Here is a 12,751-nt window from a genome sequence, read left to right as displayed (position 1 = left end):
ATTGATTAACCAAACGTGTCATTATCTGCCATCCATCCCAGTTCAAATGGATTGGACGCCAACTCTTGAAAAACGTATTTTAATACACAGCAGAAGCATGATTGGACATGGCAAGATTTAGCCTTTAGACTAGAGCCAATCAAACGAATAGCTCCGCCCATGCCAATTAGCGCAATTGTCTACAAGTGTTGACTTAAGTGCAGACTGATTTTTTTATGGAGCTTCAACAGCAAATCTGTTTGCTTGAGCTATGGTTTTCTGTTTGTCTTCTTTAGTTTTACTTTTCTTGCTGTGGTAGCAAGAGTTTTTGTTTTTAGCCCTGTCCCCATGTTTCAGTAGATGATCGGTTTTATACTTTGTGAATTTGAAACTGAATTATGAAGGAAGAGATTGCTGCTGCTGTGTTTTTTATGACCCGCTTAGTAAAGCGCTACGGACGTCTGGACAACGACGGACGCGAACGCTTTGGCGCTGCACTTACGTTTGCTTTGTTGGAGTGCTACAAGAACCACTGGTACCCCAATATGCCCACCAAGGGACAGGCCTACAGGTAGGTGTCAACAAAAGTTAACCCCGAGAACCTTAATTGTCCAAAGCGGTTTTATTTGCAAATTATTTATTTTCCCCTCCCCAAGATGGCGTCGTCAGGCGGCAGCCGGTGGCAGTAGCTCTGTCCACTCTTATTAGTTTTTGGGGTTTTACAGCCTTTCTATCCTTTTTTTGTTACATTTTAATATTTCTTAACACATTCCTTTTACTTTACTTTGTACTTTATACTTTTTACTTTAATGTTTTTACAACTTTCTTTGTTCTGTTAGCCTGCTGATTAGGTGATAGGACATGATAGGGATCTAGGCAAGGAAGTGTGGTAACAGTCTCAGTCTGCAGAAGGTGCCCACCTTGTGGACTTTTTGTGTGTGGCTCCAGTTTCTTACCTAGGTCTACAATGTCTTGTGTGTCTTGTGTCTGTCTTGCTACTGCAACCAAGAAATTTCCAGACTACCGGATTAAATGAAGTTCTAATCTAATGAAAAAATATCGTGCAGGTGTCTGCGAATGACCCGCATGCAGGTTGAGGATCCGGTCCTTCAGAAAGCGTGCAAGTGGAGTGGAGTCCGCTACGGGGACCTCGGCCTGCCTCAGGAGATCACCATCTGGGTTGACCCCGGCGAGGTTTCCTGCAGGTGCGTGTATTATTTTGTGTACAACCTTGACACTCGGCTGAAATTATAGTGGAAAAATGAGAAATACTTCTACTGCAGGTATGGTGAACACGGCTCCCCCTTCTGCGTCTCTTTGTTGGATGGGAGGCGCTGTTCTGACGGGCAGTTTACCCGGCGCGTCCACGACGCCGTGGAACGCGCCGCCCTGGACGTGCCCTCGGAGAGCTCTTCGGATGAGGATGATGACGATGAAGTTGATGACTTTGACGAGGAAGAGGACGGTGGCACCGGCAGCCCGTCTTCGCATTGTACTCAACCCAGAACTATCCCGACTGTCAACAACCCAAACAGCGTCTACAAAGTAAGTTGGCATTTTGCACTAAATTAAAGCTTTTTACTAGGGGTGGGACTTGTTTTTTTTTTTTAATTGAGGCAATGTAAGCATGATTAACCGAAAAGCATTATTTGTCCCAAAATGCCATAATTTCATTTTAAATTAATAGGATTTAAGTGGATGAATTAATCAAATTCTAGGCTCTGGAAAAATTGCTATTGATGTCATTTGATGTCAATCTGCAAGATTGTCTGAAGTTAAACTGCCAGTTTAGGAAAGGAAAAACTCAACATTTTTAAATGGCCAAAAGACCAAAAATAGCAGTTCTTCTAACCAGAAAAAAATGGAGGTAACCTTAGCAAAAAAGAATAAATTGTGTGAATGGGTGGAGGCAGATAATGTGCCAACATTATAAATGCACACATTATTTGCAGAAACCCATTTTTTTAATTAATGCAATATTTTTTAGGTGTTCGTCATATTTTTTTATTCAGCTAGCTAGTCATTGACTATAAACAAATGTGTGGCATTAATTTAATTGCTATACCACAAATTGTGCACTAACAAAGCTTCCTTGTTTGGATTATAACCCTTTTGCAGACATTTTTTGTAATTATGGATTTATTCTTACTTTATACTCAACTGTTTCCTCCTTTTTGTCAAATTTAAATGCAAAACTGGGCTTTTTAATTTTTTTTTATTTGTTGCCTGCCACAGTTCAACGAGTTTGGCTTTGGCGCTCCTCAATTGTGGCTAAACTACCCCACGAGAGAGAACTTCGGTGGGGATGACTGCCCGTCTCACGTGGACCCTCCTCCTTGTGCACCATTGCAGCCCCCAGCCTCCAAAGGTTCCAATTCATACCGGCCCTTATTCTTATTCACTGGGCCTCGCGTGGACAAGTACCACTGGGTCAGCAAATCCCACTGGGTCAGCAAATCCCGCTCATAATACCTTTCAGATTCACGTAGGGGGGTTCTCAAGGGTGTTTGTCTCTTTAAAGGATAGGTATTTTTGACTATGATTTAAAATTATTCATTTTAATGTCTTGAAACACAAGTGCTTTTAAGTAATTCTACCTGTAAATGTGTTTTTAAACTTCTAACATTTGAATAAAGCAACTCAACTGTGAATTGTCGGTGAAAAGAAATAAAAACTACAGCTTATTTGTTCTTTCCATTTGACTAAGCATCCATTTTTGGGCTTCTTTGCACGGCTAACGTTTTTTTTAATAAAAGAGGGAATGGGCATATAGTGGGGAAATATCTTTACAGATAAAAACATTTTAACTAGGCCAAATTGCACAAAGAAAATATGGCAAAGCACCCACACAAATATTTTACCTGTGTATTAAGTACATTAATCTTGTGTCAAATAGTTGGAAATTATTAGCAGTGAAATGGTTAAACCACAACTAACGGGTGGAAAATTGGGATAACTCTGAATATGACTTGCAGATGAGATTGTTAAGATCTTTATATTTTAATTACAACCATCGAGGAGAGAGCAATCTATTTCTGAATGTGGAAAATAGTTGTGTTTTGCACATTCTGTCAATATAGCATCTAGTGCGTAAACAGAGAGTGCTCAACTCCTGCAACTCGACCATTGTCATAATGTAATAAATTGACTTATCTCAATTTTGAGCTAGATAAATTTACTAGCAGAGAAACATGTTAGTTAGAAATAATGTAGCGTAAACATGTTTAATAGCCTTTCAACAGGACGAAACTACGGAACAGCCAGGGCATTCGGTCGCCATGTTTATGTCACAGCCAATGGCGCATCGCCATAATTCGCGAGCTCAGTCATTTCATCCAATCCAGAGAATCGTTGTTTGGACGTGCAGTGACGCTTGGTCACATCCGGTCGTATATAAACTACCACGAGTTAGCGGCGAATTCGGAGTGTCCATTTTGAGCACCTATCCGGCGTCTCCCGCTTTTCCCCCCACCTTCTTAAAGTAAGACAATTTGGCATTTGTTCCTCAATCTAAGTGCTCCTATGTCAACCAACGTGACTTTGCTCGCTTGTCTATGACGTTATACCCTTTGAATATAGCCTTATGGCGTATAATTGCATCTTCTGGAGCTCCGAGACGATGTTATCGCGGAGCTAGGTGGCTAACAGCGATGTATTTACTTTACGGCGTGTGTCACATGTAGGAATCAATGGTTAGCACGCATTTGAGGTTAGGTTTACACTTAAATTCACATTCTAAATGGCTATTTGTGAACCAGCTACTTATCTTCGCTAGGCAGGCGCGGATCTGTTTGGCAAACGCTAGCTAGGGCCTTGCGCGGCTTTTTAGCACGCAGATCTCCATCTTATTGTTGCCAAACATTGCCTGGCGTTAGATCATTTCAGTCTTGTATAAATATCTCATTTGAGAGCGGGTCGTGTTAAATCAACATAGTAGGGATCAAAATTTAACCAGCGGTCGTGTTTACGGCGTATGTTTTGGTCTCAATTAGCGCGTGCGTTTGTTTGAATGAGAAGCGCCCCCCACTGTTTGTCATTAAAGTCATTCGGTTCTCAAGCAGCTATGAAGCCACGCTTTAATCCCCGTGAACCACCGGAACATGGGTAAAAATTATATTTGAACCACCGCAACATGGGAAAAAAAATATTTAAACCACGCAAACCTTTTAGCATTTAGTTCTAATACTGATTTTTCTCCACTTTGCTCTCCCAATAACACTGAGTCCCAACTCATATGGTCATGAGCGGTCGTGCAGCATTCAATGTTTTTTTTGTGACAGGCTACATTACTCATCTTTACAATGGCTGACGCTGACATCCTGCTCATGGAGACATCGGAACAGAACGGTGACGAGGACCTGAACGAGGACCTGAACGAGGACCTGAACGAGGACCTGAACGAGGACCTGAACGCGGACCTGAACGAGGACCTGAACGAGGACCTGAACGAGGACCTGAACGAGGACCAGAATGGCGCCGAGGCTGAACTGATGGCCGACGAAGACAACCAGAGCGCCGAAGACGGCAATAAGATTGACGCCAGCAAAAGTGAAGAAGATGCCGGGTGCGTGCCGCTTAACTCTGAGATTTCCCGTCATGTCGCTCCTTTGTAAATTTCAAAAGTTTGCCACAAGTCCGTTTGAAGTGAATTGGACGTCTTTCACCCTTGGTGCTAGACAATGAATTAAACTGATTTTAAATTTTATGCTCCAGCAGAACATGTTTTAAAATCTGGCCTTATTTTGCAGCAAAATGTTTGTGGGCGGCCTGAGCTGGGAGACCAACAAAAAGGATTTGAAGGACTACTTTAGCAAGTTCGGCGAGGTGTCGGACTGCACCATCAAAATCGACGCGGCCACAGGGCGCTCCCGGGGCTTCGGCTTTGTGCTGTTCAAAGATGCGGCCAGTGTGGACAAGGTGGGTCGCTGTGCAAACTGCGCCAAGTCCTGTCGCTGACTTTTTAAAATTTTGTGTTGTGCAGGTGCTGGAGCAAAACCAGCACAAACTGGATGGTCGACAAATTGACCCCAAGCGGGCACTGGCCATGAAGAGGGAGCCGGCCAGGAAGATCTTTGTGGGCGGTTTGAACCCAGAAGCCACCGAGCAGGCCATCAGGAAACACTTTAGTACCTACGGAGAGGTAGCGACAGTTTTGAGTGGAGTTTACAACCAGAATGCGAGATGTTTCATCCTGGTTAAAAAAAACATGGGAGTAGTTTTCGCTCTTTTGATGGATGGGTGGGTAGTTGCATGCACAAATTCTCAGCTTTTTATTAGTTTTGAAAAATTATAAAGTAACATAAATGCTAATTTTATAGGTAAATAGTCTGGGTTTCTGAATTTCTTAAAGAAAAACATGCATAATTGTACAGATTTTTTAAATTACAAATTTGTTTTTAATTTTTGGCCACAGGGCAAACAAAAATTGACATTCCATTATAAGTGGAAGGTTCAGAATTAAGAAGAGGTTCAGAATTTGTTTTTATTTTCCTTAGAACATAAACTACAATTGCCAATGCTTTATTAGTAGACAGATTTGTTTCTATCTTAATCTGAAAAGGACTTATTGCTTATATAGTTGTCCTAATTGTCAAATTATCTGACTGCTGCCATAGACATCCAAGCCATTTGCATCCGAAATAGATAGGACATTTAATGCCCTCACTTTAGCTGAAAGATGAGCATTCAAAGGCATTCCTCCTAGATTAAGTGGAATTAGACATATATTGCCATCCGCACATCTTTTCATTAACAATTATTTAACATCTGTCTCACAGATTGAAGCCATCGAGCTTCCGGTGGAACCAAAATCCAAGAAGAGGAGGGGCTTCATCTTCATCACGTACAAAGAGGACGCCAGTGTCAAGAAGTGCATGGCCAAGAAGTTCCAAAGCTTTGGGGGTGGAATGGTACAGCATCCCCTAAAAAAAAAAATATATATATATATATATATCATACCTGTCAACCTCTGCCAATAACTGCCCTTATAAATGATTATGATTCCCCTTACAAACCCCCAAAAAACCTTACAAACACCGTACGAGTCGTACGGTGTTTGTAAGGTTTTTTGGGGGTTTGTAAGGGGAATCATAATCATTTATAAGGGCAGTTATCGGCAGGGGTTGACGGGTATGATATATACTAATACATTTGACAAGGCGTTTAACGTTGGGTTGTTCTGTCTGTAGTGCGAGCTGAAAATTGCCCAACCCAAAGAGGTTTACCAGCAGCAGCAACAACAGCAGCAGTTTGGCGTAGGCCGCGGCGGCGGATTCAGCGCCCGAGGAAGAGGTGCGCGAGGAGGAGGAGGTCTGATCAAATAAGTCTAGATGGGAAAGTGGCGTGGATTCACTCTGTCTGAAATGTTAGGTCAGACCCAAAGCTGGAGTCAGGGGGGCTACGGGGGCTACTATAACCAGGCGTACAGCGGCCAAGGTTACGGCAGCTACGGGGGCTACAGTAGCTACGGCGGCTACGACTACCCCACGGGGGGTTACTATGGATATCCCGGCTACGACTACAGTAAGTTGCATTTGAATGTTGCCTTTGCTACGGTGGTACTGAACTCAATTTTGCTACAGCAGCAGGCCAGGCCAGCGCCAGTTACGGCAAGGCCCCCAGGCGGGGCCACCAGAGCACCTACAAGCCATACTAATGGGAATGAGGTATGTCGTCCAAGTCTTGCTTTGTTTCCCGCTTTCATTTTTTTGTCACAGTGTAGTGTTCTTTTCCCTCAGAATCCAGGAAAACACTGGACTGAATGGACGTGACACCTTTTATGACAGAAGACCATTTGTACAGAAAAAAACTGAAATGTAACTTTTCCATTTTTTTTTTTTAAATTGTATTTCATTTTTTTTCAAGGTTTTATTTTCCCTTCCGTGTCATCTTCTCCCCTTCCTGACATTTCTATTGAAAGGAAGTGTCATTTTACTGTACTTTTTGGTACCCGTTTTGATTCTAATGTATTGTAAGGGTATTTTACATGTCGGCAGGCTTTACAGGATGGAGGTCTTGGCGCTGTAAACGAGCTTTTTTTGACAAATAAAAGAAAAATTCGTAAAGGTGTTCTTTAAATTTGAGTCATTAGAGGGGGTCATTTGTTTAATATTTTTTAATTCACTGTTTTATAACCTTAACATACAAATTATGGTATTTTATTACCTTATTTTTGTCATCAAATGCCCCAAAAAGCATCACTAACTTTCTGGAAAATTATTTGGCTTTGATTTCATTTTTAGTGGCACTTTACTTTATATACAGTATTTATTTTGGTACAAAATTTATTTTACAAGCAATGAATCATAAATATAAACATTTTTACGGTCTTGTGATCGCTTTAAGAAGTATGTACATATCCATTTTTGTATACAACTCAATGGCACATTGTGTCTCTTCCTGAGGGTCGTAGAAACATGGAAAACAAAATGGCGGCTATCTTATAATAGTAGGTTACATTGTTTTACCAACGTACGATTTTTTATTTAAAAATTGATGATTTGAGCAAAGGCTTAAAACGGCAATGGTATTCTCTTTAAATCGTTGGTTTTACCAGGGTACATGGATTTAATAAAAAATACGGCTCAACGTATGTCAGTTTCCGTAGTGTAGTGGTTATCACGTTCGCCTAACACGCGAAAGGTCCCCGGTTCGAGACCGGGCGGAAACATGCTATTTTTTTGAAATATATTTTGCTTGACAGGCAACACACCCCATTTCATTTTATTTTTCAATTCTTAACAAGCAACATCAGGGGTCGGCAATTTGTATTTATCTAAAATGTTTGCAAAAACTGTTTTTTGTCTTGCAAACCTTGCCTATATATAACTAAAATCCCCCCGCACACAAATATAGAGGGGACTGACACATAATTACAATAGTGAATAGATAACAGTCATTGGAGTTGATTTTCTCGTTTCATTTGGTAAAAACAATCCAAAGACAAACAACCAAAAGCTATGGAGGATGCGGGCATCGATCCCGCTACCTCTCGCATGCTAAGCGAGCGCTCTACCATTTGAGCTAATCCCCCTATATCACAATGACGGGACATATGGTATAGATAAAGGAACCATCATGGTTAAGGCACCAAATCAGTCAGTTTACCATGAGTTGTCAACTCCCAGAAAAATACATTTTTTTCTGAAAAAACCTTACAAACACCGTACGAGTCGTACGGTGTTTGTAAGTTTTTGGGGGGATTTGTAAGGGGAATCATAATCATTTATAAGGGCAGTCAGTTATCGGCAGAGGTTGACAGGTATGATGTTATGACTTAAAACCTGCTGTTAGGGATTGGTCTTATGTTTTTTCCTGTGTGACCTGTCCATGTGATTGCCCCTGGTCTATTTCCTGCTTTCTGCCTCATGTGTGACCCAGGTGTTTCTGATTGTCTCATCAACCTCATGTCTGTCCATTGAAACCCTGTGTGTTTGTCAGTCCTGGTCGGATCGTCTGCGCTGTTGAGCCCATGTCCCGTGATCCTCGTCTCCCCACGCCATCCCTTTCAGGTATGGTTTCATTATTTGATTGCAAAGTCTTTGTTATTTTTGGAAAACCTTGCCAAGTTTTATTAAAGTTTCGTTAGTGCATTCTACCCCCTGTCTTTGCGTACCTTCCCAAGTTGGGTCCTTCTATCCTCGATGCTCTTGGGCAAAATCGTGACACCCGTAATATTACCAGGAAAAAAAAGTCATAGTACAAAGCTGTAATATGAAGAGATAAAAGTTGTAATATGTGCATATATTTGTTTACTGTATCCGAACTTTACGGAACATTACAAGGCGTAGTGCCATTAAAATGAACAGTATTGTCCATCTCATTAGGCTGTGTTTACAAATTGGCTGTTAGCCTGTACAGCAGGGGTAGGGAACCTATGGCTCGGGAGCCACATGTGGCTCTTTTGATGGGTGCATATGGCTCTGAGCTAAAATATGGAAACCGGTGGTGAGAGAAAAGAGTCCCCAATAAGAACGTCACGTCGGCACTGGCATTGATTTTTTTTTTTCATTCGTCTTCTGCATTCATTCTCTCATTGATACTCCTTGAACTCATTGACATTCATTGATTAGCAACAGTTTAAAAATGTCAAAATAATTAAGAGACTTTTTGTACTTTAAAAATTGTAAAATGACTAAAAAAATCGCACATTTTCATGTGTTTTGACTTTTAAATTGTGATTATGGCTCTCAAGGAATAGTATTTGAAAATATGAATTGTTTATGGCTCTCTCTTTCAAAAAGGTTCCCGACCCCTGCTGTACAGTATGGGTAGTGGTAGTGCCCTCCAATCGGCTGGGTGCCCGAAAGTCAGCTGGGATAGGCACCAGCACCTCCCGCGAACCTTGCCAGGATCAAGCGGTTCAGAAAATGAATGATTGAATTCCGTCAGTGAGTGAAATATCAAAATACTTGATTACGTCCAACCGCTGCTGCTTTAGAAAGACTTATGACTGAGTCTATCTTCGGAAATAGAACAAAGCATAGACATGTCGGCATGCGGCAGCCGCGTGTGCTGAATTTAGACTCTGACACACACACACACGCGCAAAGGAATGCTGCTGGAACTTTCGGCCGGGCCTACATAAGCAGTGAGGACGTCCCGACATCAGACACTCGAGCTGCGAGGATCAAGAAGAAGCAGGATGTTGTGCCCCAGCGTCTTCCAAGCCAGGCCCTTGACCGACGGTCTGTGGCCCGTCCGCAGCCTTTGGCCCGAGACCAGACCGCTCTTCTACCACCTGGAGCAGGAAATGCTGCGCCACGTCCAGGAGATGAGGCAGAGCATGGAGTTCATGGAGAGGCTGCACCAGAAGATTTTCGAGGAGATCGACCGCACGCCCGCCACCGCCACCTTCGGGCCCATCGCCTTCCACCGGTTGAGCTCAGAGGGAGGCGGTTTGGCCCTCAGCTTGGACACGCAAGAGTTCGCCCCGGAGGAGCTGTCGGTCAAGCAGGTGGGCCGCAAGCTGAGGGTCAGCGGGAAGACGGAGAAGAAGCAAGAGGACGGCAAAGGCTCCTACTCGTACAGGTGTCAGGAGTTCAGGCAGGAGCTGGACTTGCCCGACGACGTGGAACCCGAGACGGTCCGTTGCTCGCTGGTGGGGGGACGGCTGCAGATTCAGGCCCCGCGGGAGAAGGCGGCTGGGGACGGCAAGGAGCGACTGGTCCCCATCGCCGTGGCGTCGGCCGTCGACGTCCCCGTCCAAGTCGAGGCGCAGTCTTCCCAGAGCGAGGGCCCCTCATCCACCGACAAGGTGACAGAGTGACACCTCATTTGGAGAGATGGACAGAAGCCTATTTCTCATGTTGAAGTCAGAAATTGTTCATTTATGTCGATGTATTTATAAAAAAATGAATCGTATTCTATTTTCAACAATGATGTCAAAGACGTTTTTCCCAGCTACAACACGCCATTCAAGTTATTTTTAAACGTGGCCTCGTTAGAACAATAACACTTTTCTCTATCCGTATGGAGCAGTGGTGGACCGTCAGGACCTGCAAGGCCTTCTCTGCTGGCCTAAAAAATATCTGAATTACAGACTGATGTTAATTATATTTTGTCCATGAATACTTATTAAATAATACCAAATTGTCTGTCAGCTTCCTTTCATTGCTTTTCCCCCTGGTTGCACTGCTTCCAGATGTGTTTTCATATTTAAGCATTTAACCAATCACATTGCAACCATTATTTGTTGCCAGGGTCAGAAATCTGCCTCAAGGCCTTCACAATCAGTTCTGCAGGCCCTGCAGCATAAAATAAGCGTTGATAAAACCAACCAGATTTCGAGTTGGCGACAACAAGGCCTTAATTGAATAAAAACTTACTATGCCAGAAATACGATAGGAAAGGCTCGACTTTCAGCATTAGCTTTGATGGAAAAGAAGGAGGAAAGAAAGGAGGATGGATTTTGTGTTCAAATAAAAATGATTTTTGGTGAGTAAAATGTGGCTATCTTACTGAATAATATTGTATGAGGTTATTATTGATGCTTTTTATGTGTCGCAGCTGTAGCTGCAGTATAGGTTTTATAGCCATAAAATAGTTGTTGAGGGTTGGATTGACGTGTATTAGACTAATACACGTTATTATGAAAACAATGTTTTGAATATAAGTGGGTGTGTTTCGATTACCTATTTGGACCACTAGAGCGCAATAGTGAATAGACTGTTTCAAGATAAGCGTGGGTGTTTAACAAATACAAGACTTGAATAACAAAATAGTTGTTGAGAGTTGGATTGACGTGTGTTAGACTAATACACGTTATCAGTGGTGTGCCGTCAGGGCCTTCAAGGCCTTCTCTGCTGGCCTAAGAAATATCTGAATCATATATATGGTCATTTGGTGCTTTCATTTGAGGAAAGACTGAATGACTTAGTCTTCTTTAATGGCAAAATGGTTCATTGTCCACCGAGATTCGAACCCTGCCTGCCCACACGGAAGTCAGGTGAACGAACCTCTACACCATGAAGTGGCCACACTTTACTTTGTCATTATTGGAAAGTCTTGACTACACAAGGTTGTTTCTATTTAAGGGAAAAATAATTCCCAACTGGGATTCAAATGACAACTGCCCACATGGCAGTCAGGTGAACAAACCTCTGCACCATGAAGTGGCCACACTTAACTTTGTCATTTTTGGAAAGTCTTGACTACACATGGTTGTTTTTATTTAAGGGAAAAATGATTACCAACTGGGATTTGAACCCTGTCTGCCCACATATCTGCTCACATATCTGTAGCGAGCTGCACAAGCAAATATATTGTTGTGTTGAATTAATAGCGGTTTTGTCAACCCGCAATGGCTGAGGGAGGAGAAGAAATTGATTTGTTTGCAGATTTACTGTCAAAGCCATTTTCAAGACGGATTTTTCAAGGGAAAAAAAGCTGGACATCATTAAGAAAGGTTGGTCAACTCCAAAGCAAGCAAACCTGTCACAACCGGGACCGAACATTTTCAGCACTAAATCGAATAAAAACGTTTGCCAGACATGCGACAGGATAGGCTCGACTTTCAACATTAGCTTCGATGGTGATAGAAAAGAAGGAGGAAAGAAAGGAGGATGAATATTGTTTATTGGTCATTTTTGCAAGAAAAAAGTCTTACTATACATGGTCATTTTTGCAAGAAAAAAGCCTTACTATACATGGTCATTTTTTTTCCAAAAAGCCTTACTATACAATGTATAGTTACTATACAATGTATAGTAAGGCTTTTTAGGAAAAAAATGACCATGTATAGTAAGGCTTTTTTCTTGCAAACATGACCATGTATAGTAAGGCTTTTTTTCTTGCAAAAATGACCATGTATATTAAGGCTTTTTTTCTTGCAAAAATGAACATGTATATTAAGGCTTTTTGTGTTGCAAAAATGACCATGTATAGTAAGGCTTTTTGTGTTGCAAAAATGACCATGTATAGTAAGGCTTTTTGTGTTGCAAAAATGACCATGTATAGTATACATGGTCATTTTTGCAAGAAAAAAGCCTTACTGTACATGGTCATTTTTGCAAGAAAAAAAAGCCTTAATATACATGGTCATTTTTGCAAGAATAAAGCCTTACATGGTCATTTTTGCAACACAAAAAGCTTTACTATACATGGTCATTTTTGCAAGAAAAAAAGCCTTAATATACATGGTCATTTTTGCAAGAAAAAAAGCCTTACTATACATAGTCATTTTTGAAACAAAAAAGCCTTACTCTACATGGTCATTTTTGCAAGAAAAAATGCCTTACTATACATGGTCATTTTTGCAAGAAAAAAAGCCTTA

At 41.8% G+C, this 12,751-nt stretch overlaps 3 protein-coding genes and 2 non-coding genes across 7 annotated transcripts; 4 read left to right on the top strand and 1 right to left on the bottom strand.

Annotated features, from left to right (window-relative positions):
• The first annotated feature begins 214 nt into the window (after positions 1 to 214).
• On the top strand, positions 215 to 2,681 carry LOC144068214 (maternal B9.15 protein-like). The gene is made up of 4 exons (XM_077592541.1): positions 215 to 550; positions 1,047 to 1,184; positions 1,263 to 1,524; positions 2,215 to 2,681. The coding sequence occupies exons 1-4, from the start codon at positions 378 to 380 to the stop codon at positions 2,446 to 2,448; spliced, it is 807 nt and encodes a 268-aa protein (XP_077448667.1). The 5' UTR covers positions 215 to 377; the 3' UTR covers positions 2,449 to 2,681.
• Positions 2,682 to 3,319: 638 nt separating this feature from the next.
• LOC144068492 (heterogeneous nuclear ribonucleoprotein A/B-like) lies at positions 3,320 to 7,043 on the top strand. 3 transcript variants are annotated; one of them, XM_077593066.1, is made up of 9 exons: positions 3,320 to 3,460; positions 4,260 to 4,543; positions 4,728 to 4,896; positions 4,961 to 5,119; positions 5,757 to 5,888; positions 6,168 to 6,270; positions 6,349 to 6,501; positions 6,561 to 6,644; positions 6,717 to 7,043. In XM_077593066.1, exons 2-8 carry the CDS (start codon positions 4,281 to 4,283, stop codon positions 6,632 to 6,634), a joined length of 1,053 nt encoding a protein of 350 aa, XP_077449192.1. In that variant the 5' UTR covers positions 3,320 to 3,460; positions 4,260 to 4,280; the 3' UTR covers positions 6,635 to 6,644; positions 6,717 to 7,043. The 3 variants fall into 3 exon arrangements, with proteins under 3 accessions (XP_077449192.1, XP_077449191.1, XP_077449190.1); XM_077593065.1 differs by having other exon boundaries at positions 6,168 to 6,288; positions 6,564 to 6,644; XM_077593064.1 differs by having other exon boundaries at positions 6,168 to 6,288.
• Positions 7,044 to 7,575: 532 nt separating this feature from the next.
• Positions 7,576 to 7,648, top strand: trnav-aac (transfer RNA valine (anticodon AAC)). Its single transcript has one exon. It is a non-coding gene; the product is annotated as a tRNA-Val (tRNA).
• Positions 7,649 to 7,938: 290 nt separating this feature from the next.
• On the bottom strand, positions 7,939 to 8,011 carry trnaa-agc (transfer RNA alanine (anticodon AGC)). Its single transcript has one exon. It is a non-coding gene; the product is annotated as a tRNA-Ala (tRNA).
• Positions 8,012 to 8,244: 233 nt separating this feature from the next.
• On the top strand, positions 8,245 to 10,574 carry hspb9l (heat shock protein, alpha-crystallin-related, b9-like). Its single transcript, XM_077592421.1, has 2 exons — positions 8,245 to 8,489; positions 9,222 to 10,574. The coding sequence occupies exon 2, from the start codon at positions 9,623 to 9,625 to the stop codon at positions 10,244 to 10,246; it is 624 nt and encodes a 207-aa protein (XP_077448547.1). The 5' UTR covers positions 8,245 to 8,489; positions 9,222 to 9,622; the 3' UTR covers positions 10,247 to 10,574.
• Positions 10,575 to 12,751: the final 2,177 nt, after the last annotated feature.

This window comes from Stigmatopora argus, chromosome 22 (assembly GCF_051989625.1).
Source record: "Stigmatopora argus isolate UIUO_Sarg chromosome 22, RoL_Sarg_1.0, whole genome shotgun sequence".
In the NCBI taxonomy this organism is placed as follows: domain Eukaryota; kingdom Metazoa; phylum Chordata; class Actinopteri; order Syngnathiformes; family Syngnathidae; genus Stigmatopora; species Stigmatopora argus.
Note: the sequence above shows the minus strand (reverse complement) of the source record. Positions and strands in the feature narration are given on the sequence as shown.